Source organism: Electrophorus electricus, chromosome 7 (assembly GCF_041902795.1).
Source record: "Electrophorus electricus isolate QZ-2024a chromosome 7, ASM4190279v1, whole genome shotgun sequence".
Classification (NCBI taxonomy): Eukaryota; Metazoa; Chordata; class Actinopteri; order Gymnotiformes; family Gymnotidae; genus Electrophorus; species Electrophorus electricus.
Window position 1 is genome coordinate 33671476 of NC_137503.1, and position 23905 is coordinate 33695380.

The 23905-nt window shown below is 45.7% G+C and overlaps 1 protein-coding gene across 1 annotated transcript; it reads left to right on the top strand.

The window, feature by feature from the left end:
* Positions 1–852: 852 nt before the first annotated feature.
* Positions 853–23905, top strand: snap25a (synaptosome associated protein 25a). Its single transcript, XM_027015962.3, has 8 exons — positions 853–1012; positions 12252–12396; positions 13713–13754; positions 16553–16601; positions 18839–18956; positions 21525–21644; positions 21888–22032; positions 22327–23905. Exons 2-8 carry the CDS (start codon positions 12325–12327, stop codon positions 22393–22395), a joined length of 615 nt encoding a protein of 204 aa, XP_026871763.1. The 5' UTR covers positions 853–1012; positions 12252–12324; the 3' UTR covers positions 22396–23905.

A 23905-nucleotide genomic window follows, 5' to 3' on the forward strand; every position in this document is an offset into this window, starting at 1 on the left:
TTCACTTACTTATTGTCTTACTTGAGGTCAACAAACCTCAATCCTCTTCCATTTCAGAGCAAATCAGTTGAACATTTTCTTATTACAGTAGCACACAGGACTCGTGATGGACTACAAACTCTACTCATTTGAAATTTGAAGCTATTTCCAGTGTGTACAGAAATGTAAATTTATGACATTTAGCTGACGCTTTTATCCAAAGGGACTGCCACAATTATATTTGAGTACATCTTAAGTAATTGAGGGTTAAGGGTCTTCTTCAGGGGTCAACTCGGCAGTGGTGAGGCTTGAAATGGCAACCTTCTGATTACAAGTGGAGTACCTTCACCACTGAGCGACCACTGCCCACAACACGAAAGCAGAATTAACTTCAAAAGCTCAGACTTAGCAGCAGTTTTCCCCCACATTTTCCATAGCCCAACATCGGCAGTATTCTGTGTAAAATGTTACAATAGTTATAAAAATTACAGCAAGGCCATCAAACTAAAGAAACCAAAGTACATTTCGCTTATAATACAGCGCTCATTTGATTCGCTTATAATACAGCGTTCATTTGGTTTCTTTTCTTTTTACTTTTCCAGTATGGTTTTGATATCAGGCTGTATGACATGCTATTTATAAGCCAGTTATAAGTCCATAACGTGGGCCCAGGTTTTCATGTGCTATTTTCACAAACAAACCTTTCACAGTTTGCCAGTAAAAGCAGACGTGCAGACAAAGTGCTTTGGATGCGGGTGCGTGTGTTCGTTCACGTGGCTCTCCGTTGGTCCCAAACAGCGTTTTCGTTGCCAGTTTTGGTTTGGGCTGCGCTGCTCCCCCGGCAGCCTTCTATTAAAAGGAGCTAACGTCAAAGCGGCAGCCATCTTTGGCGAGGGCAGAGACGCGCTCCATTGAAGAAGTGTAGCGGCACCAAACCCGCGCAGTGTCTTTGCAGCACGTCAGTCCCAGCAGAAGGGCTGAAATACGCAGACCTATTCACCTCATTACTGACGGAGAGCTACAGCGGGACCAGGTAAGGACCGCTTTCACTTCAACATGAAGAAAACGGTTTAGAATGACAGAATAACACTTTTTGTTATATTATTACAAAAGAAATCTGGACCAAATTAACAAATTAACATTTGTTTTAGATTTTCAGTACAATCGCAGACAGAGGGTAACTAGTGAAAGCATTTTTGCAAGCTTATGTCGAACACTGTTGCTAAAATTAGGTACTTAACAAAGAAATTTGTTTCATTTGGTGAAACCGCTTTAAATTCATAATATAATGATGGAGTTGCTATTTATCTGACGGTTGTGTCGATGTGGTTCAGTTATATGTATGAAGCCGAATACGCATTTTCAACTATGTTGGATCCGGCATGTGTGTTAATGCGTACGATGTGGGCGGTTTCTGCGTTTCAGCACCTTGGACAACGACGGCCAAATGCGATTTTATTTTTTATTTATGTATTTGTTTATTTATAGGTTTAGTAAATATTTAGCATGAATGTCAAGTCGGGTCTGTGGTCTTTTTACAATGTTTCAAAGGACTCATTTGCACCTGAAGATTTGGTTGGTATGGCTTTTTCTAGGTTTTCTGTAAGGCTAGTTTGTTCGTTCGTATATTGTCTTCCCCCCGCCAATACGATCAAATGAAGGACGGCACGTTTATTTTGGAGTTGAGCGATACTTTGCAGTTGTCTGAAATACTCACGCGTAGCGAAAAGGAGAAACCGACGGTATTGACAAGGCGGATTGACGTCGAAAAAAGTCGGTATGGAAAGCTCGTGGAAGGGGGGCTGTCGGCGTGACCTGCGGCAGACAGGCTCGGGAATCTGGCGAGGGGGGATGCGCTCTCATCAAACTTATTTAGCGGAGCGCGGAAGAAATGTAGGTTTGCAGATTACAGTTATTTCGTCAAAATGGCCACAGCCCTGCCGTGTTTACGTGACGAGGCAGTAAATACCGCTTGTGTCTTTCTGGTGAAAGACTGTGGGCGCGGGCGGACGGTGGAAACACCCGGACTGATGCATCTTCGGGGTCCTATTTACTGAGGCTACGTGACGCATGTCCTACTCACCACACGGGCCATCTTTACACGGGAAGTTAAGAGCATTGCGCGCATTGCAGTGGCACAGTGATATTAACATTAATGTCCAACCCATAAATTAGCTGGATGTTTGAAGAAAAACCTTATTTTCAATAGAACTATTCGCCTGTTTACGCACTGTCACACACGCGAGCTGGCATTTCAGGTTGCTGCAGACGTCTGTCTCTGTCACGTGCCCGTTTTTTTGCACCTCCATATGCTATTTATTTTCGTAGCTGCAGTGATTTTGGTAGCCCGTGTTGTCTAGTGCTGTATTTTGCATAGTTAACATCCATGTGGATCATTTTATTCCGGATTTTCATAATGATTATTCATTCCGCGTTCCTCACGCGTAAAAAGGAAAGAAAAATCCCGAAACGTGCTTTCTTACAATGGAAACCTCCAAAGAGCTATCATCTGAGACCAGAAATTCATAAAAGGAGTTGTAGGTTTTAAGAAGAGACCGTCGAAAATGCGTCATTACGGAGCTATTTTATGTTTGGTGCGCTTCGTTATCTTTAGTGTGTTGTAAGCGGTGGGGGTGCTTTCGGCACGACTGTTGAACCTGGTCGATGAATGCGGCTTTCGCTGGTTAGACTGCAGAGCGCTGGCTGCTGGGCTGTTCCCCGAATGGTGACTCATCAGTGACGACTGGTGGTCTTTGAAATAGGGGAACCACAGCTTCGGTCTACGTCATAAAATTAGCCAATTATTAAAATTTTGTATTTTTTTTGTTAAGTGCATTCTGCCGTCCTTGGTTTGTCTTACCCCACGCTACCAACAGGGCTTCTCTTCCCGAGACTCGTCCAGGTTTCACTCAGTGGCCATAAGAGCGAGACTGCTCTAACGGTCTGGGGCTGTTGTGTTCCAGCTGTATGACTTTGCTTGTTTGGAGCAGAAGCTTCTCTCTATAACTTCTGACGTAGTGCGGATGGCTGCAGCTAAACACCTCAGCTTGTGTAGTTGATGCGAAGCTTTTTCCAACGCCTGGTCTTCACAAAATGAGAAGTTGCCTTGTTGCTCTGAAGGTCATGATCTGAGTAGACCTGGTGCTCAGTCTCCCTGCATCAAAGAAGTGGCCATAATATTTAAGCTTCAGGAAACACTTGATTTATTTAATCAAATTGCTTGGACTGATTAGTTCAATACTTTCCAAACTGGAAAGGCACTGAGAAATGCATTCACTGAAGTGGCCATGTACAGATTTCTGTAACGTCCCTGGGGGTCCTGCTACTGTGAAAGACACCAACACGTTCCTCTTGGTTCGTTTTGAGGATCTGATGTGAGATTTGATACCACACAGCTTCCTCGTACCTCTTTCCCTTTGCAACAGCAAGAAGACTCTCAATTCTGTATTTGTAGGTGAGCACATCTGTTATCCCCTGCTGCAAAATGCCAAAGACCATATCTGCGTCTGAGATAGTGCAGTTAAAACACATTCAGGATGCAGCCTCTGGTGGCTCGGAGTGCGTCCTCCTCTGTTGTCTCTTCTTCTGAAATCTTTTCAAAGGTTCGCAGGAGCTGAGCACAGTCATTAGCCATGGTGCATACTACCCATGATGCCAAGTTCCACCGAGTAGGAGTGTTTCTGGGCAACTGTGCACGTCCCGCAGAGTCCAGAGCAACCATCCTCTTAGTAGATTTAGCAAAAAATTTTGCAAACCCAGTGAGTGGTGCAAAAAAGGAATCTGGATTCAGAGCATTTTGTCCCCTGTGGTAACAGCAGGCATAACACCGGGGCAGTGGTAGCTCAGTTTGTAAGGTGCCAGTTTAAGCCCCATTGCTGCAGTTGAGCCCCTTAGCCTGGCCCTTTAACCCTCAATTGCTCAGTCAGAATTGTAAGTTGCTTTGGATAAAGGTGTCAGCTAAATGATGTGACTGTTTGATTTGTGTGCATAGCAGTACAGAAACATTTCCTTTGGGGCAGTTTCTTTAACCTTTTTCCAAAGTCAGAGAAGAAGACATGACAGCAGCCCTGTTATATATTTTTTAACTGCAAGTTTTTCTTTGCAATTGTAGCCATGCATGTGTTTATTTCAAACATCAGACCTGGTACTTTGCCCTCCTGACACATCAAACACTCCAATAAAACTGCTGAATTTGGCCTGCCAGGGCCTGTCTACATCTCCAACTACCATAGCCTGTGGTGCATGGTCTCGGACGTCAGTGGAACCATCTACTCGCCATGCAGAACAGGGACAATTGTGAACTTTGTCTTCGATTTTATCACAAACAGAGGCTGTAGAGGCAGGAGTTAAATCATTGTGAAAGGAATAGGAGATACCAGAAAACGGAGATGATGACTTGAAGACATGACATTAAACACCTGAATATGACATTAAAACACCTGAATGTAACATTAAACACCTAAACATTACACTAAAACACCTAAACAGGATATTAAACACCTGAATATTACATTGAAACACCTGAGCGTAACATTAAACACCTAAACATGACACTAAAACACCTAAACATGACATTAAACACCTGAACATGACACCTCATCTATTGTCGCTATAGAGTCTAAAGTGGTTGTTAGGGTGTTACAATAGGTCAGTGGGTTTAAATGGCTTCTATGAGAAAAAAAAATCACATTAGCTCAATAAATTACTACTGAATGAAATAGCTATGAAGGAATAAGAGTGTTAAGTAATATCAATGTAGTATTAGATATTCCGTTTTAGAGGAGGTTGGGCTCCTGTGTTATGTTTCAGCAGACTCTTCATATACATTCTACTGGGCTGTCAATGCAGTTGATGACCATTTTAAAATGGTTAAGTAGAAGAGGGGTTACAGAAGAGATGTTAGACAGGAGGGAGGTTAGACAGGAGAGAGATTAGACAGGAGAGGGATTGACTGCCTTCATCTTTACAAGAAGCCATCACTTCTAAATTGATTTAAAAAAAAAAAGGAACACTAACAACCTTCAGCAAACCAATCCCTTAAATCCTCCATTACATGCCCAGCTCTGCCTTTCTGATACTAGTCACTTCATCACTGACATGTGAAAGGATACTGGAACTGATGATTTCTGAAGGTCCTGATTGTGTCCTCAGGTCAAGACAGTGGTTATGAAAGTGTCAGTCCACTAGCCTGAGCTCTGTCATGTGTCATATGTCTGTCTAAAGCCTTCCTGACTAGGATTAGCACAACGTTTTATAATCTCTTCTGCAATGGGCAGCGTTAGCGTTAATCTGCATCTGTCAACATGAGCCTGATAAGCTTTCAAAAGGACTATTTATCAATGCTTTACATTTGGTGAGCAGCACCTATAGATGCAGTCAGATTATTATCTGCACTGTGTTAATCTTCTGGTCCTATATTAGTATTTGTATCTGCACCAAAGTTATGACAGTTCAGTCATAAATTCCTTTTGGCGGAAGTAGATTTTCCCTTTTTTCAGCTAAAATCAAGTTGAATCAAATCAGTGCTAAAGAGGTTTGTGTGGTTGGGAGATCATTTTAATTGATTGTGATGCACTGATGTGAATGAGCAACTGGGCCTAAAGCCTTTCCGGATCCCAGCCCTGCTCCGGTGTCCTGTCCGACCACACGTCAGCGCATCCTTAATTGCGTATAGCCATGAAAGCGAACGCGGTGCTAGGCAGTAATCTGACGATGGTTCTGACGTCGGCGCTCTGAACCACTCTGCTGGAGAAAGATCCGTTAGCAGCAGGCTGAGAGAAACAAGCTTTCAGCTTCCTGCTCATTTGTCAGCTTGCCATGACGCTCCCACACTCTCAGACTCAGGAACAAGAGTGTCCGAAAACTCCAGTGTTGGGGGCACTGAAGTTATCCTACAGTAGGAGCCAAAGTTAGGAGTAAATGGCTTTTTGCCAAATTACTGTCACTTGACAAATGCGGTTTTTCTACTTCTGCTGAGTGTAAGTGACACCTGTGACCTTGTCCTGACCTTTGGCCCCCCTGAAGGCTTTTTAATGTCTTTGTTGTATTGTTGTTTTTGTTTTTGTTTTTTTCCATTGCTGCTCCTCAAATATTTCAGCTTGAAGCTTCAAACCCTCATGAGCGTGCACTGCTACACTTCTTCACATACAGTTTCTAACGTGTTCTTCATCCTCGTCATCACACTAACAGCATGGTTTTTTATGCTAATGTGAATTATTTTTAATGGTTCCCTTTGATACGATGCTAATGAATGTAGTGTAAACACACCGTTATGGGCTAACACATACCCACAATGTGATCCGTACACTGTTATGGGCTAACACATAACCACAGTGAGATCCGTACACTGTTATGGGCTAACACATACCCACAGTGTGATCCGTACACTGTTATGGGCTAACACATACCCACAGTGTGATCCGTACACTGTTATGGGCTAACACATACCCACAGTGTGATCCGTACACTGTTATGGGCTAACACATACCCACAATGTGATCCGTACACTGTTATGGGCTAACACATACCCACAGTGTGATCCGTACACTGTTATGGGCTAACACATACCCACAGTGAGATCCGTACACTGTTATGGGCTAACACATACCCAGAGTGTGATCCGTACACTGTTATGGGCTAACATATACCCACAGTGTGATCCGTACACTGTTATGGGCTAACACATACCCACAGTGCAATCCGTACATTGCTTGTCAATTACTTGCAGGGCTCAGAATTCCATCACATCTTCATTGAGCATCTGGGAAAATAAAAATGGATCGATGTTCCACTCCAATGGCAACACACTGACATTTCCCCTTTAATTATTGTTACAAAACCATAAAGCAGCAATAAAAAAGGAAAGGTCACACTTTTCATTAGAAGCAGGTCACACCAAACCTGTCCCCCCCCCAAGCCCCTCCCCCTCTCTGTCCCACCCACCCCAGACCCTTCCCCCTCCCGGTCCCACCCCTCAGGCCCCTCCCCCTCTCTGCTGATGGTGGAACACATCTCTGAGGTTCTCCATGCCAGTAGGGCATGATGTAAGTGGAAGGCTGTAGCCATTAATGGCCGTACCATTAATAAACCCCCAGAGACAGCGGCATTGGTCTGGCCCGGAATGAGCGAACTGCAGAATGGACCAGCAGATGTGGGAGCTGGAGGGGGGGGGGAGTCAGGGTTAGTCACTGTGGTGGAACCCATTGCCGCTATTGCTGGATGGGCTCAGATGGACCTGGGAGATGATCCCTCGTCAGAGTCGTAAATCAGCAGTCATACAGAAGGAAGAAAGGACCCGGGGCAGAGTGAACACTGGGTCTGCTCGGGAATAAACTCACTGTCCTGCCTGTTGACTTTAGACACAGCGAGCAGGATTGATTGTATTGTGCTTTGACGGGGGCACCGAGTGTCGTGTGCCACTGAGATGCCGCTTGCTGAGATACAAGATCCCTGAATGGCGAACGTAGTGTAATTGCGATTAGTAACAGAGCTTTGTCAGCAGTCAGAGTTCACAGCCCTGCAGAGGCAGAACTGCAGAGTAGCGCTTGCCTTTATGAAATGATATCAGCTTACTGCACTTTCCTCTGTGAGTTTATACAAATGGCCAAATATACCAGAGCAGCAGTATTCAAATCTAGACGTCGAATTCAAATCCAGCCCTGGATTTAGTAGTCATGTGTAGCTGATTCATGTACCTGGTTGGCCAGTGTGTCATCACACCCGACTCCTACATACAGAGATGGCAGCAAGCAGGCGTGAGGCTTCAGGACTGTGAACACCTCTGCACTAGATTAACTTGGCACATTACCAAGTATTACATTTTCAAATGTATTCAAGAGGCATTTGTTCTGAATGTGTTCACATGTCCTTGATGCATCTCTGTCAGCACCGTTGGTTAGTGAGGTATGAACAGACATCCTGGACCTATGGGATTCCTTCACCCGAAGACGTCTTGCTGTCTTGTGAAAGGTCCTGTTGTTCTATGGAAAACGTGGTGGAGTTTTCGAGGGCGTGGGTGTGGGTGTGAGTGTGGGCCCTGAGTGATTAAAGATGGGGGTCACAGGAAGCTTTTAATAAGGAATCACCTTTGCGCTGGATGAGTCAGAGATGCTATGACAAATTCGAATTGTACTCCGTCATTTAGCTTTCAATCAGCAGACTGGTTGTTTCATTAACCTTGTTCTTCTTCACTTATATATACTATATACAATAGTGATTAGTGCTAAAAGTGTCAAAACCTTTTCATTTTGAAAAATATGATTGTGGCACATTAGTGGAATACCATACTTACTGCAATTTTATTTTCTAATACAGTACAGATTCAATATAACAAATTTGGGTGAAACCATGAAATTATACCTAGCAAATGTTTTTACTTTTTCAAGCTCAGAGATGATTCAAATGCACGTAGCTACTTATGATTTATCCATTTCACATGACCACATTTTGTCCAGGAACAGTTTCTGTGGTCTTTGGTGATTTTCAGAGAGAACATGAAAATGGAAAGTGATCGTGACTCTTATTTTGAAGTATGGCCAGCGTGACATTGAGAAAAAGGAACTGCATCCTACCGTGAGACGGACGGTCCTCCCAACAGACTCCAGAGTGGAGGAGAGGAGTGTGGAGTGCGGAGTACAGGGGTGTGGAGGAGAGGAGTGTGGAGTGCGGAGTACAGGGGTGTGGAGTACAGGGGTGTGGAGTGTGGAGTGTGGAGTACAGGGGTGTGGAGGAGAGGGGTGTGGAGTACAGGGGTGTGGAGTAGAGGAGTGTGGAGTGTGGAGTGTGGAGTACAGGGGTGTGGAGGAGAGGAGTGTGGAGTGTGGAGTGTGGAGTACAGGGGTGTGGAGGAGAGGAGTGTGGAGTACAGGGGTGTGGAGGAGAGGAGTGTGGAGTACAGGGGTGTGGAGGAGAGGAGTGTGGATTGTAGGGGTGTGGAGTACAGGGGTGTGTGGGGGTGTGGAGTACAGGGGTGTGGAGGAGAGGAGTGTGGAGTACAGGGGTGTGGAGGAGAGGAGTGTGGAGTGTGGGGGTGTGGAGTAGAGGAATGTGGAGTGCATAGTGGAGTTGTTCTGTTTAAGTCTGTATCAGTGCTTGTCCCAGTATCTCACACCTCTGAGAGACACTCAGAGTCCTGCAGGCACTGGGAAGGTTCTGTAGGCTGGGTTCTGTTGTGTTCTGTACTAATCCACAACACACAGACTACTGGACGTTCTTCTGTTGCACTTGAGTTCCGTCAACTGATTATACCATTATCACACGACGAGCTTTGGTTATCACAAATGCCGAGTCCTCTCTCACTCCCCCATCCTCGCTATCCGCTACCAAGCGTGTGGTTCGGCTTTGGACGGTCTGACGAGCGTTCTGTGGGGGGCGCATACACGCGTCAGCACTGACAAACAGGACAGTGTCCAGGCAAACTGGCGGCTGCTCCTGGCACTGTGATTTTGGTGGAATGCGGGCGTGTGGGGAACGGGATCAGGGCCGGCTGTCTAGAGCACGGATACACACACACGATTAGAACACTGGATGATTACATTGCAGAGGTCTTTTTAAAACCCGAGGCCTTTCCTGATGACTTTAGCAGTAACTAAATGCTTAATAATTCCAGGTCGTGTTGCTGGATATGTTTGTCATGGGCAAGTGTGAAAAATGTATGCAGAGTGCGAGTGAAGAAGGAAAGTGCACCTATGCTCTGTGTGTGTGTGTGCCAGCCCCTCTCTGCAGAGAACACCCACTGTGCTTTGCCTGAGATCAGGGCAGTGAGTCAGGATGGGGGTTTAACCCTGAACATGGGATATGAGAGAATATGGCATCAGGGCCGCGCCATAGGTTGGTTTTGAAAGAACTTCAAAGTGAAGTGTCCGTCTCTAGAACCTCTGAAAGCAGGATGCAGGTGTACTATTGGACATTTCTGGACAGTCAGGAAAACACTGGACAACCCTGTTGTTGAGTAAGACTGAGTTTAGATACTGTGATATCACCATGGTGATATCACTTTTGTCTTGTTTTGTCCTCTCACCCGTTGTATTATATCCCTATATAGAATAGCCAACTATGTCTAGCAAATTATATATAGTCCTCCTCTCAAGGGTGAGAAAACCAAACCAGAAACCCAGAAAACCGAAATGTTTAATGATAACATCATAACCTAGCATCATCATTGCATCATAACTAACGAATAAAACTGCTTTCAAACTAACTTTACATATTTCATATAAGTAACCATGGTCTTAAACTTGTAATGTTTGGAGCAAGGACCAGGTTTTCTTCTGCAAGCCATGTGACTGGATATTCTAGACCTTTTCTAGATTCTTCTCCAGTGAGGATCATGTTTAGTATGATCTTGTCCCTCTGCAGTCAGCGTGAAGGCTTGCACTAGGCTGGTTTGAGAAGATCAGTGCAGCCTGGTGACTTTGACTCCTGGAGAGTGCATGTGTCGGCGAACATACACAACCCTTACTGGAGAGGAGCATCTCTTAAATGCTCTAACTGTGAGGGTCTGGACCACCTAGCAGTGTTCACCCAACAACATCTCTTATTGGGAAGTACCATACCAAAGCAGTATCTTATGGGGGAGGACCACACCAAAGCAAAAAGCTCCTACCGGATAAAGGGGAATAAGCAGAGGGTCTGGAACAAGCTGTTTGTCAGCCGTCAGACCAGGAGGGAGAGGTGGAATAAATCAGCAGAAAACGAGAATGAGTCCGAATAAGGCTCGGCACGGTCCAGCTATCAGACAGAAAACATAACCGATACCATAGGGGACATGGACAGGTGAGAAGCATGGGCCTCCCACTGGCTTGCTCCTTGGTGCCAATCCGCTCTGCTCAGACATGGCGAGATGAAGCCCAGTCGCTGGTTGGCTGGCTGCGCTGGGTTATTTTAAGTCTCCGGCGGATGGTGTTGGTTTTACCACCTCATTCTCTCAGATGTCAGCTACGCCGTGCTGCTTTTACACCGTGTTACTGGGCTGGCAACATTTGATCATGTCTGAGGTTAAATGTCACCAGAACCAAAAAAGTGGTATGAATGAAGAAATAATCAGTGTACATTTACTGATCTGCCATCAGTGTAGGGACGCATATTCTCTAAAGCATATATGACATATATGACATATATGATTAATTATTAACATTAATGTCTGCATACACTGGTCTAAATGAAGTTACAATACACTCGGTGGTGGCTCACTTCTGTGTAGCCTGAGCTGGTACCCAAATCCCTTCTTAATATGGATGCTGGCCTTCTTCGCCTCTTTGAGAGGTTTGGAAGATAAGAGGGAAGCTTGAGGCTTCCGAGATGTCATTCTGCATTTCCCATTACAGCACAAAGTCAGGCTGCCGCATTAAACCCAGTTGACCGAGTTTGGTTAATGCAATTACAGGACATCACATTCCACTCGTACACCTTTAATGCCTGCCTAGACCTCACTGGATTTTCTACTGGAAAGACATCAAGGAGATATTTATGCAGTACACTGCAGCTGATATAGAGTATGTTTCATAGAATGGTGTTCTCACATACTAGTCTGGGCGCGTGGAATACTTTAAGAGGGGTAGGTTTCCTTTTTGAGGCAACAGCAACAAAAAATGGACGTCCAGCATTCTGTCCATCTGGTTCCCTGGGGACGCCCTACTAGCCGTCAGCAGGAGACTCAGTACTGATGGTACTCCAAGCACGGGCGGTATACCTAGTACTGGTGCTAGAGTTGAATTTTGAACAGCTGAACTCAACAGTCACGACAAGGCTCTTTCCAATCCCACTCAATAAATACAGGCTTGCTTTCATTGTTATGCAACCCTGCTGTTGGGTAAAACCCAGCATCCATTAATGTGAATCTATCGGGTTATGGAACTGGCATTTCTATGCAAAAAGAGTTTCTGAAAAACTGCGGGCAAAGTGATGTTAATCTGGATCAACCGAACGGCCTTATTGCGCTCATCAGTTGAGCTGACTGTGGCGTGGCATAGCACGGTAACAGTGAGTCAATCTCAAGTCACATGGTGGGGAAAGTATGGGCTTAAGGTTCCTGCCTGTCTACCCCCTCTAAGCCTTAAACCAGACTGGTACCAGTCGTCACGCAGTTTTGGCGGTCCAGGCCAGAGCAGCAACAGCTCTCCTGCACAGCCAATAGAGGCGCCCCTCCAAATCTTAACTCAAGAGCAGTGAATGAATACACGTTCCACGCTTCTGAGCTGTGATGTAAATTGTCTAACTGTCTAATTATTTTCTCTATCTCTTTCTCTCTCTATTCCCATCCCTTGTTCTCTCAGCTTTCCCCCGAACTCCCAGTAGGACCCACACTTGCCAGTTGGAGACCAGCTCCACCCACTCCAACCAGTAGCCATGGCAGATGACGCCGACATGCGCAATGAGCTATCGGACATGCAGCAGCGTGCCGACCAGCTGGCCGACGAGGTGAGGCCCGCCGGGCGTGCGCCTCGCAGCCCTGAGGCCGACAAGCAAACAGACATAACGACAGGCCATAGAGGCGCTCCGGAGGGTTAACCCTTACCGTCTACCTCACCTAGTAGAGGAAGGTGCTTGCGACTCTTGGGTTCAAGTCCCAGGAACGCATGCGACGTCCTGCGGATGAGTTTCTGCAGTGTGCTCTGGTAACTCTTTTCGGAGCTCTGTTCAATAGCGGGGGTGCCATACATTCCCTGCACTGGACTGCAGTCCTCTGTGGCAGGATGTCGATTGCTCGGTGGATGGGCGGACGCTAGGCACGTGCTGCTACTGCTGACTGTTAGGTTATGTGGCTGTTAGTTCATTTTGGGGACCGTATACTCTGTCCTGTGAACTGTGACTGTGCTATTTCACACGCACGCACACACCTGCCACAAGGTCTGCCTGCAGCCAGGCTTACATAACACTGCAACGTTTGTTGTGCGTGTGTGAGACAGAGAAAACACTAAGCTGATCCAACATGTGTGTGTGTGTGTGTGTGCATGTATGCATGTGTGTGTGTGTGTGTGTGTGTGCAAGCAAGGGTGTGCAAGCATGTGCATGCAAGCACGTGTGTGTGCGTGGTGTATGAATCACCCTCACAGCTGGATGCAGTAATAAAATGGCAGTGCAAACAGTTCCACACTGCAAAAACATCCTGTGGCCCTTTCATCTGGACACACACACACACACACACACACACACACTCTCTCTCTCTCTCTCTCTCTCTCTCTCTCTCTCTCACTGTTAAATCAACAGCCCAGGAAGAGGAGTCTTCCTTTTAAAAAAAGGAAATTACAACATAATTCGAATTCAGCACACTTTATCTGAAGAGCTGCAACCATGACGCTCCTCATGTGATGTCAGGCACGTGTCAGGGGTCGTCAGGGAGGCGTGTCAGGGGGTGTGGCGGAGGGATGGGCCTGCAGTTTCAGGTGTGTTCCTGCCCGGAGATCTACTCTTCTGGATCCTACAGGGTGCAGGGATACACAGTCAGTCTGTGTGGAAAGGGACACAAGCACACATCACACAACATTTAGCTGTTATCCACTCCTGAAATGGAGTCATTCATTTTTACTTTCATTTTCTCAGTGCCAGATTTTCTGATCTCATTAAACAGAATGCTTTATTGCGTGTAAGATAAAAGGTTGTAGTTCACACCTGGGTTCATTTCTGGGTTTTGTTTCAGTCACTGGGTTGTGTGAAAGGACCATTATTTCTTTCACGGTAACTGCCTCCCCGTTGATTAACTGTCCCATGTCACATGTCCTCTCTCTTTCCCCCAGTCGCTGGAGAGCACACGCCGCATGTTGCAGCTGGTGGAGGAGGTGAGTGATTATCCTCTCTGTGTTACACCTGAAGCATTTGTGGGGCTTCAACTGGGACTTTGGCAATTTCAGATCAAATCAAAGACATGAAACACAAGACGCGAAACACAACGGAAAAGCCGTTGTGAGATCGATCTTCAGAGGAGGGTTTCTGTTCCACTGCTACTCCCACTACTGAGTGATGTAAGCAGCGCACCCTTTCTTAACTGGGCTGGGGGGCTATGGAGAGAGTGGGCGGGGCCGGGCGTGGTTAGGGCGGGGCTAGGGCGGGGCTAGGGTGAGAGAAGGACAAAGGAAGGCACAGAGAGAAAAGGAGCAGTAGACAGAGTGAGGAAGTGTGGGCCTGAGGGGATAGGCGGGGCTGGGGGTAGGGCTAGCCACATTGGCAAGCCTCTGTGGGATGGCTCAAGGTCATATTGATAATCAGTGGCTTTGTCATGGTGCAATGCGCCTCCGCACACCTTTTAACTGGTGAGGGGGAAGTGGTAAGTTGCCCCAGCAGTGTCAAACAGCCGGGGCGGGGAAGAACACTAGCAGCAGAGAGGCCGGTTTTCTGAGCCACTGATTCACCACGGTTACTTATGGGAGAAGCATCTCCCTGCTCCTCCCTTCCCCGATTGGTCCTGGGAAGCGCGGCGGCGGTGAGGAAAGCAAAAAGGTGGAGGAGACGCAGCAGAGTGAGCAGCCAGCAGTCACCTCTCCAGGGTGGGCAGAGTCAGGGGAAAGGGTGGGTAGGTCCCTGCCTCAACAAACACTGAGGGAGCTACGGTGCTTCTTGAAGCTGTGCGATGCCACGTTCTCCCAATACTCCCAAACAGAGCAGGGGAGCACAGGAAAAATCACCTCCCTGAACGCAACTGAATTTACCCAGTACGCCGTCACCGTGGAAGGAATGCAGGCTAGTGAAAGTCAATATGTCCAGCGAAGCTAATCAATAACTAATGTGCTGTGTGTTTGCTGTGCGGTGTGTGCACACGTGTGCTGGAGCCTTAGCTCAGCGGGGTTTGGCTGACCAGTTTGGCTGAAATTTGATACGACCAATACGTTTGAAGCAGGAATCTGATCAATCTGATACGTCTGATTCAGCTCCTTTATTTAAATCTCTCCATCACTGGTTCTTTGTGGGGACTATTGGTAGACGTGTCCTGGGCTGTGACTAGCTACGGCCACTCTGGTGCAGATCTTAGTGTCCTAAAGTCCCCCAACACTTGCAGTTATGAGTGTTGAATGAACAAGTCTTAAAACTCACAAAACTGTAGAATTAAATTAAAACAGGCAGTGGTACATGAGTTAAAGCCTTTTATGGAAACGTAAACCCAGTTCATGTTGTGATAGGCCTGCATACATTTGATTTCCATGTTCAAATGAAATGAATCAACTTTATGGCCATTATAGTAAAACCAAGGGAAGAATGGAGGAGCAGAAGGTAAATGCAGTCTGGTAATGGTGACGCTCATGCACTCGTCTCTTTTATGATGAAGTGGAGTTCTGCAGTGTAGACCAGAGGAGCTCAGACCACTGTCCTCAAAGTGTAGATCACTGTCCTCAAAGTGTAGATCACTGTCCTCAAAGTGCAGACCACTGTCCTCAAAGTGTAGATCACTGTCCTCAAAGTGTAGATCACTGTCCTCAAAGTGCAGACCACTGTCCTCAAAGTGTAGATCACTGTCCTCAAAGTGTAGATCACTGTCCTCAAAGTGCAGACCACTGTCCTCAAAGTGCAGACCACTGTCCTCAAAGTGCAGACCACTGTCCTCAAAGTGTAGATCACTGTCCTCAAAGTGTAGATCACTGTCCTCAAAGTGTAGATCACTGTCCTCAAAGTGCAGACCACTGTCCTCAAAGTGTAGATCACTGTCCTCAAAGTGTAGATCACTGTCCTCAAAGTGCAGACCACTGTCCTCAAAGTGCAGACCACTGTCCTCAAAGTGCAGACCACTGTCCTCAAAGTGTAGATCACTGTCCTCAAAGTGCAGACCACGGTCCTCAAAGTGTAGATCACTGTCCTCAAAGTGTAGATCACTGTCCTCAAAGTGCAGACCACTGTCCTCAAAGTGTAGATCACTGTCCTCAAAGTGCAGACCACTGTCCTCAAAGTGTAGATCACTGTCCTCAAAGTGCAGACCACTGTCCTCAAAGTGCAGACCACTGTCCTCAAAGTGCAGACCACTGTCCTCAAAGTGTAGATCACTGTCCTCAAAGTGTAGATCACTGTCCTCAAAGTGCAGACCACTGTCCTCAAAGTGCAGACCACTGTCCTCAAAGTGTAGATCACTGTCCTCAAAGTGCAGACCACTGTCCTCAAAGTGTAGATCACTGTCCTCAAAGTGCAGACCACTGTCCTCAAAGTGCAGACCACTGTCCTCAAAGTGTAGATCACTGTCCTCAAAGTGCAGACCACTGTCCTCAAAGTGTAGATCACTGTCCTCAAAGTGCAGACCACTGTCCTCAAAGTGTGTATCACTGTCCTCAAAGTGTGTATCACTGTCCTCAAAATGTCCTCATTTACATGGGATCCAGATGTGAGGACAGACTACAGTTACATTAATGACTAGAAATCCCAAAATACAGGTGTGGACGTAATGTGTCCTGTTCCTTTCAGACAGCAGGACAGCTGTGGACGTAGGTTGTCCCATTCCTTTCAGACAGCGGAACAGGTGTGGACGCAGTGCTTGCGTCCTGTGTCCTGTGAGCTTTCTCTTTGCTTGACTCTTAAAGGAACCGTGTCGAGTTCACCTCTCTCTCCTTCTTTTCTCTCTCTTTCCTCTGTTCTGTCACCTCCATGCCTCAATGTGTAGAGTAAAGATGCTGGTATCAGGACTTTGGTTATGCTGGATGAGCAGGGAGGTAAGTGCCAGCACGTAACGGATGATGACGACCATGCAACAACTGCTACAGTGCACTTCCTTACATGGAATAAGCACTTATTTGTAGTATTAGTACATTTCCAGTTTTTTTTCTTCTATATGTTTTCTCATATTTGATACACAAGTTTACAATTAATTTTGATTTCATTTAATTAAGATAATCATATGCCTGATATCTTGACTATTAGATTAATCAATTATCATTAATTATACCGCCAGTATTTCTTTCACAGTGTTTGCCAGTGTTCATTTCAACTGTTTTCTTTTAACTAACAACTTTTTAAAACTTTATATCTTTTTTTCTGACAAATGTGCTTCTGAACTTTGAGATGCTCTCTATAATTCATTTTCTTTCCACTAACAAAGCGAATGTGGTCACTGAACATGTCCTTTTACCGTCTACAACATTCCCCGTTTCCATCTTATGACTGCTCACTTTAACTGTACCATCATGGCAGTAAACACGGCCAAATGTGTGAAAACGTAGTCAAGAGCGACTTTCTCTGTGCGGGGAGAACTAAAACGATCGATTTAGCTGGTAATGACAAATGCCTCTTTCCCATAAAACACACTAATATCCTTTTTGTATAATCTCTGGTTGAATATCTCAGAGTTTAGCTGCATGATGTCCATTTAGAATTCAGAGAGGGAACGAACCCACAGTGTCCCACCCAGGCCTCCGCACTGGGCCAACACTAAAAGAAAACATTTGCTTGTTTAGCTCAGTGCGATCCTAGCATGATTCAGGTGTAATTGGCCTTGCTATGGGCACTGTGATTGGCTGATGATTACTCCCTTGCGGTCTGGCTGTAACGGTGATGAGACGTTCCTGAACGCTCACGGCTGAGTCGTGCAGCGTGTTTCAGCTGGGAGTGCTCTCAGTGCAGGAATGATCTCAACTAGCCAAGCAGGCAACGGAGCTGATGAAACTGAAGAATGACAAATTGCTGTTAAAAGGCACAGCCACTAAAACAGCTCCCTGAATGTTCCTTCGTATTTTACAATAACCATTTTCCCGTCAGATGCAGATGGCTTTAGCTTTAATGCCAGGGATTCTACAAATGTAACTTTCGAGGCTTCTGTCCTGCCGATCGCCACCCACCCCACCCCACCCCACCCCACCCCCCCAACATACCTCACCAGACTTCCTCTCCATGGGCCACGGATTAGATGCCACGCCCACCCTGCCAAAACAGCACCAGGCTGCATCACCACAGGTCGCTCAGACACCTGTGCCATGTTCATCCCTCACCCCCACCCAGACAAACAAACCCACCCCCCAGACAATCAAACACCCACCCAAACAATCACAACCCGCCCCCACCCGGACAAACAAACCCTCACCCGGAAAAACAAACCCCCACCCGGACAAACAAACCCCCAGCCGGACAAACACACGTTGTCCTGTCGAGGCGTGTTTCAGGGCGTTACTTCCCTGGGCGGCAAGAGACAGAGGTGGTCTCTCATTTATCACTGAGGTCTAATTAAAATCATGGGCCTTTGAAGTCCTGCCCTCATGGGACATAAAATCTCTGTCCCACCTCTGACCTCAGCGATCTGGTTCACATTCACTCTAGAGCTGTCAACTCTACTTTTGTTCACATGCAACATTTTTAAAAAACGTTTTCTTCCTTCGAGCCCATAACACTTTAAATAGAAATATCCTTAGCTATGGAATATTTTCCAGTGTAGAGATTTGAGCTATTTTGGATACTTTGCTGGTGTCTCTGTAGCCCTATTAAAATGCATGCTGCCCCACCAAGGTGCATTCCAGCGGACTCAGACTTCTCATCGTCATAGTATTCATTTCTCCAACAACAACAAAAAAAAGCCAATAAAATTCATGTCACTGCTGTCGTCCCTTTGTCCTGACCAGAACAACTCGATCGTGTTGAAGATGGCATGAACCATATCAACCAAGACATGAAGGAGGCCGAGAAAAATTTAAAAGATTTAGGGAAATGCTGTGGCCTATTCATATGTCCGTGTAACAAGTAGGTACTGACCATGTGACGGAAGGGTCTTCTGCGTCTGTGGTGGCGTCCGTGTTTTTTACTTTCCCTTTATTTGCGTTCATTTTCCTTTTGTCACAGTGAGTGTCTGAAGTTTCTTTCCCTTTCTGTCTTCTCTTTGTCCTTTCTTTCCTCTGCCTCTCCTCCCTGTTTTCTTCACACGTGCTTCGTTCTGTGGGGGATAAATTGCTTGTTGTTTAATCAGAACAACTGGAGCGCATCGAAGAGGGGATGGACCAAATCAATAAGGACATGAAGGATGCAGAAAAGAATTTGAACGATCTAGGAAAATTCTGTGGTCTTTGCTCCTGTCCATGTAACAAGTAGGTGTTGCCTGCCTGCCTGCCTGCCTGCCTGCCTGCCTACGAAAATGACTTAAAAAAGAAACTCATTTTAAATAAAAATAAAAACACTCATAGCCTTAGCCAATGATAGTCAGACTCCTCGCCCACACTCCACCTACGCTCCACCCACCACACACACTCCACCCACACTCCACCTATGCTCCATCCTCCATGCTCCACCCACACTCAACTCATGCTCCACCCACCACCCACACTGCACTCAAACTCCACCCACTACCCACACTCCACCCACCACCCACGTTCCACCCTCACTCCACCCACACACACCCTAGAGGCTCGTAGCCTTAGCCAGACTTACTCAGACTCATCACCCATGCTCCATCCACGCTCCACCCATGCTCCACCCACTCATCTCCACCACCCACGCTCAACATACACACACACACACACACACACACACACACACACACACACACACTCACTCACATACACACACACACACACACACACACACACACACACACACACACACACACACACACACACACACACATACAAAAACAAACAACTGTCCTGCAGCCTTGGGCCTGGCAGGTTTTCCATCAGTCGTATGATGTAAGGCACACTGCACTAATCCTATAGTGTGACCCTTCACAGATCCCCCCTCTCTGAGACCCGCATGCAAAGATGAAACAGTCTGTCGTTTTTAAAGACTGCAGTCTGAACTGCTGAAGAATCCACTCTAAGAACTGTATGGATGTGCCAAAGTTGAGTTCCCAGCCTAGGGTTACATTTGCAATGTGGGAAGGACTGTCTACACACCAGCTGTTGAAAGCAGAGCTAGTTTGATAATAAACGATAAACACTGATGCTGTTTGTAGCTCTTTTGGTGAGCTCATCATTACTTAAATCAGTAAGATATCCCTGCTCACTTATACTCAAACCATCAGAACCAGTTTGGAATCACCAATAATTAAACATTTACATGTCCTCTCATTTGGACTTACAATTTGTCAGGGATGAATGAAAAGTCCACATGGAAAAGGCCTTTTCCATGCAACTTTGCGAGCACATCCATCAAAAGCACTGGCTTGTCAGGGACAGCATGAACCTGAATGCCCAATGCATGCTGATGCAACTCTTGCTATTAATGACAATGTTGCCACCTGCTACATAACGACGCACAGTCCTACGAGCAAAGCCGATCGCCTAAAACATTCGCTCAGCAGTTACGCTGAGTGTGCCGCTTGGCTCGCCCGGGCTGGCGTTTGGATTCAGGAGTGGTGGGCCGAGGAGAAGACAGAGGCAGAAAACGCGAGAAGGCTGCGTTAGATCACAATGAAGAGAGCAGCGGTATCGCTGCTCCCCACGGGGGGAGAGATGACTCCATCTAGGTCAAGCAGAGAGAGAGACAGACAGACGGACAAAGAGAGAGAGCTCTGCTGGAGAGATTTTCTGCTTTAATTTTGTAGTGCCTGCCACCAGTGTCTTTGGCTAAAATAATAACGCCGTGTAAATTGCCTCACTTCTTGCTAAGGCAAAATAAAGAGTTTTAACCCACTACTACGAGACAGCATCTGATTCACACTAAGTCAAGTTTAGCTTTAGTAGCAGGTCTGTTCTGTGGGTCATGTGCTTGAATATCTCATCAGGCACTTCTAGTTTCTCTCTGTCCTCGCTGTGCTTTTCTGAGAATCGCAGATGCCTGTTAGCATCATAGAAGGTAGCAGATCAGGGCACGTTAGGCAGAGCTTAATACACTGCCAAGATGGCGGGTAGGAGTGATGGTAGAACCGAGGCACTAATCCTTATCTATATATAAACACTGCAGTGGGCGGACTGCCCATCTCCGCTTATTTCAAATCAAATAAGTCCTGGATTCCACGATCACTGAGCCTATATCAAACAACAGCGTTCTGGCTCATTTAGGCGGAATATGATAGTCTGGCTCGGGTATTAAGAACAAACCCTAGCGCAATGTTTTGACAGACAGGCAACATTTCCAGAAGGCACCGGTGGCGAATGTGCTGAGCTGCGTTTTAAGTCACAGGGTTAAAAAAAGAAAAGAAAGAAACGATCCTCATGCAAAGGAACAGGAAGTGTCTTCGGAGGGAAGCCCAAACATAATGGCGGCCTAGCAATAGATTCTCTTCCCTCCCGCTTGTTTTTTCTTTGCGGTTGTTTGCACTTGTCTCTGACGATGTGGCAGTCCTGTTACTTTGTGTTGTCTGTCCACCGAGGTTTGTCCTGTTTGTTATTTGTCATAGTCTGGGATGGGGGAACAGGTTATAACCAGTGCAGAAGCAAAATAGTTCAACAAATGAAGTAACTGAAGGGTGACCTCTGGGTCCAACAGTTCTTTTGCTAGCTACTCAAGTTCTGACTTGTTTGTCACCCCTTTAAAAAGCTACGTGTTTTAGCGAATAGAGCACGCATGTTACATGTCAGCAGGTTATACCATCTCGGTTAGAGGAGCAGGAGCTCGACCCTGCTGTTAGCAGTGTTGGTACTGTGCCTTGCTGGTCTGCTCATACAGAAGCGTCCCGGTCACCACGGTGATACGGCCCTCTTCGGCTCCTTTTGTAGAATGAAGAGCGGGGGCAGCAAAGCATGGGGGAACAACCAGGATGGCGTGGTGAACAGCCAGCCTGCCCGCGTGGTGGACGAACGGGAACAAATGGCCATCAGCGGGGGCTTCATCCGCAGGTGAGGGGAGCCCTTCGGGGCCTCAGAGGGGTCCTGCACAGAGAGGAGGTCACTGCTTGACTCTAAGGACTGGCCTTGGCTGCAGGGGGCCCTTGATGGGTCCTCAAACCTTTAGCATATCTAAGCATTGAGCTACACTGCGTTCATGTATAATTCTATTTTCTACCTCACTGCCTGGGAACAGTGGCATGCACGTCCCAGAAGGAGGCACATGTCCTGATCGGTACGTGCGCTTTGGTGCAGGGTAACAGACGATGCCAGGGAAAATGAGATGGACGAGAACTTGGAGCAAGTGGGAGGAATCATTGGGAACCTGCGCCACATGGCCCTCGATATGGGCAACGAGATCGACACCCAGAACCGCCAGATTGACAGGATCATGGACAAGGTAGGGCTCAGTCACCCAGTTGGGCAAACATTAGTGTCTGTGACAAACTAAGGTCTCATCGTGCATCCGTTTCTAAAGTTTACAACAGACACCATGTTTCTGATTTTTCATTTTTAATTATCCTTTGTTCCCTCTTTAAAGAGAAGTTCAGAAATACATAATATACAAAATTTAAAGCTCATTTAACCTAATACATGAATCTTGAAAAGAGCAATAACTTTAGAAAATCTCAGCAATATGTTTAAACGGGGAAGCCACTGTAATTAGAATTTCTCTCTCTTTGTCATCGACCAGGCTGAGTCCAACAAGACCAGGATTGACGAAGCCAACCAGAGGGCCACAAAGATGCTGGGTAGTGGCTAAGCTGCCGCCTGCAGCGTGGCCAGAGGTGCACACATGCTTTGTCATGGTATTTACCTTCTAGGTTTGCACACATGCACATATCACCTCCCCCGTTGTAAGCGTCGTTCTGTGTGCGGTTTGTCGGCTTTTTCAATGATTGTTCTCATAAATGGTTTCTTATAATCCGCCTCGTTCTTTCCAAAGGTTGTATATAATGCTGACTTGAAGGCTCAAGCACACTTGTGAAGTTTTTATTCTCTTTATCACCTATATCTAAAAATGTATATATGTATACATATATATATATATACGCATATAGGTGTATACATATATACGTATATATAGCCTCTTTGTTGGATGAAATATATACTAGGAATGCTATTCAATCTGTCTTTCCTTTCCAGTATCTCAGTATTGTCTTAGTAAAGCTGTGTCCCTCCATTACTGGGTACTGTCACGCTCCTTATTTTGATGTTGTCATGACAAATGAAAAAGGGGTAAAAATTACACAACGACGAAGCCAATACAAAAAGCACTTGCAATATCTGGCCTTGGTTCATGTTCATCCTCATAGCCATTATCAGTTACTGTTTAGACGATGTGTAACTAGATTCTGTGGCTGTAATAGACATTGCATTCCAGGTGATGTGAATTGTGCGTTATGCATGACAAATGGTAGATTTTAGAATCTTATAAATAAAACTTGTTAAAAAAATATTTAAAAAAAAAATCACAACAGTAGCAAAATTCGACAAACGCATGCTCAGTATTAGGCCCCGTTGAACGTTCCATATTCCTGCAAGTTTGCAATAGTGCAACTATTTCTGTCAATATATATTTACAGACTGTGACCATTGTTGTAAAATAATGCAAAATGACTTAAAGAGGAAATGTAACAGAGTTCACTAAGAGGAGATGTAACAGGGATGGCGAGGCGGAGATGTAACAGAGATGACAGGGAGAAGCTGTAAGAGGGATAAGGTACTGCAAAATGACCTGTTTTCTAAATGATTATGCAGCTCAATGAAGATTTTGTCTGATTAAGTACTGAACAGTGTGGACTGGTTGTTTACTGTATCATAGGTTTTGGATGCTCTGACAAAATAAAAAAATAAACGTTTGCAATGTAAAGCAAAGTTGCATATTTCTGAGAGACATTACTTTTATAAGAAGACTGTATACTGGTATCCTGTAAGTTTACTTACCCCATGTGGTTTGGTTCCATAACAAAAAACTACAAAACTATAAAACTATATATATATATATATATATATATATATATATATATATATATGATATGACGTTTTTGTTGCTACGGTACTTAGAGCTATGCACACCAAATCGCTGAGATGTTGAATAGTCAGTATAAGAAGACAAATAAATACCTGGATGACACAAAAGTCAAACTGTGAGATTGATGTCCTCAACGCATGTACTATTAAAAAATCTCCCACTGTATCCTATCAGTCTGTGACGTGGTTGACATTTTGTAGCTAGCTGAATTGATTAAAAGTAATATAACCCCTCTTCA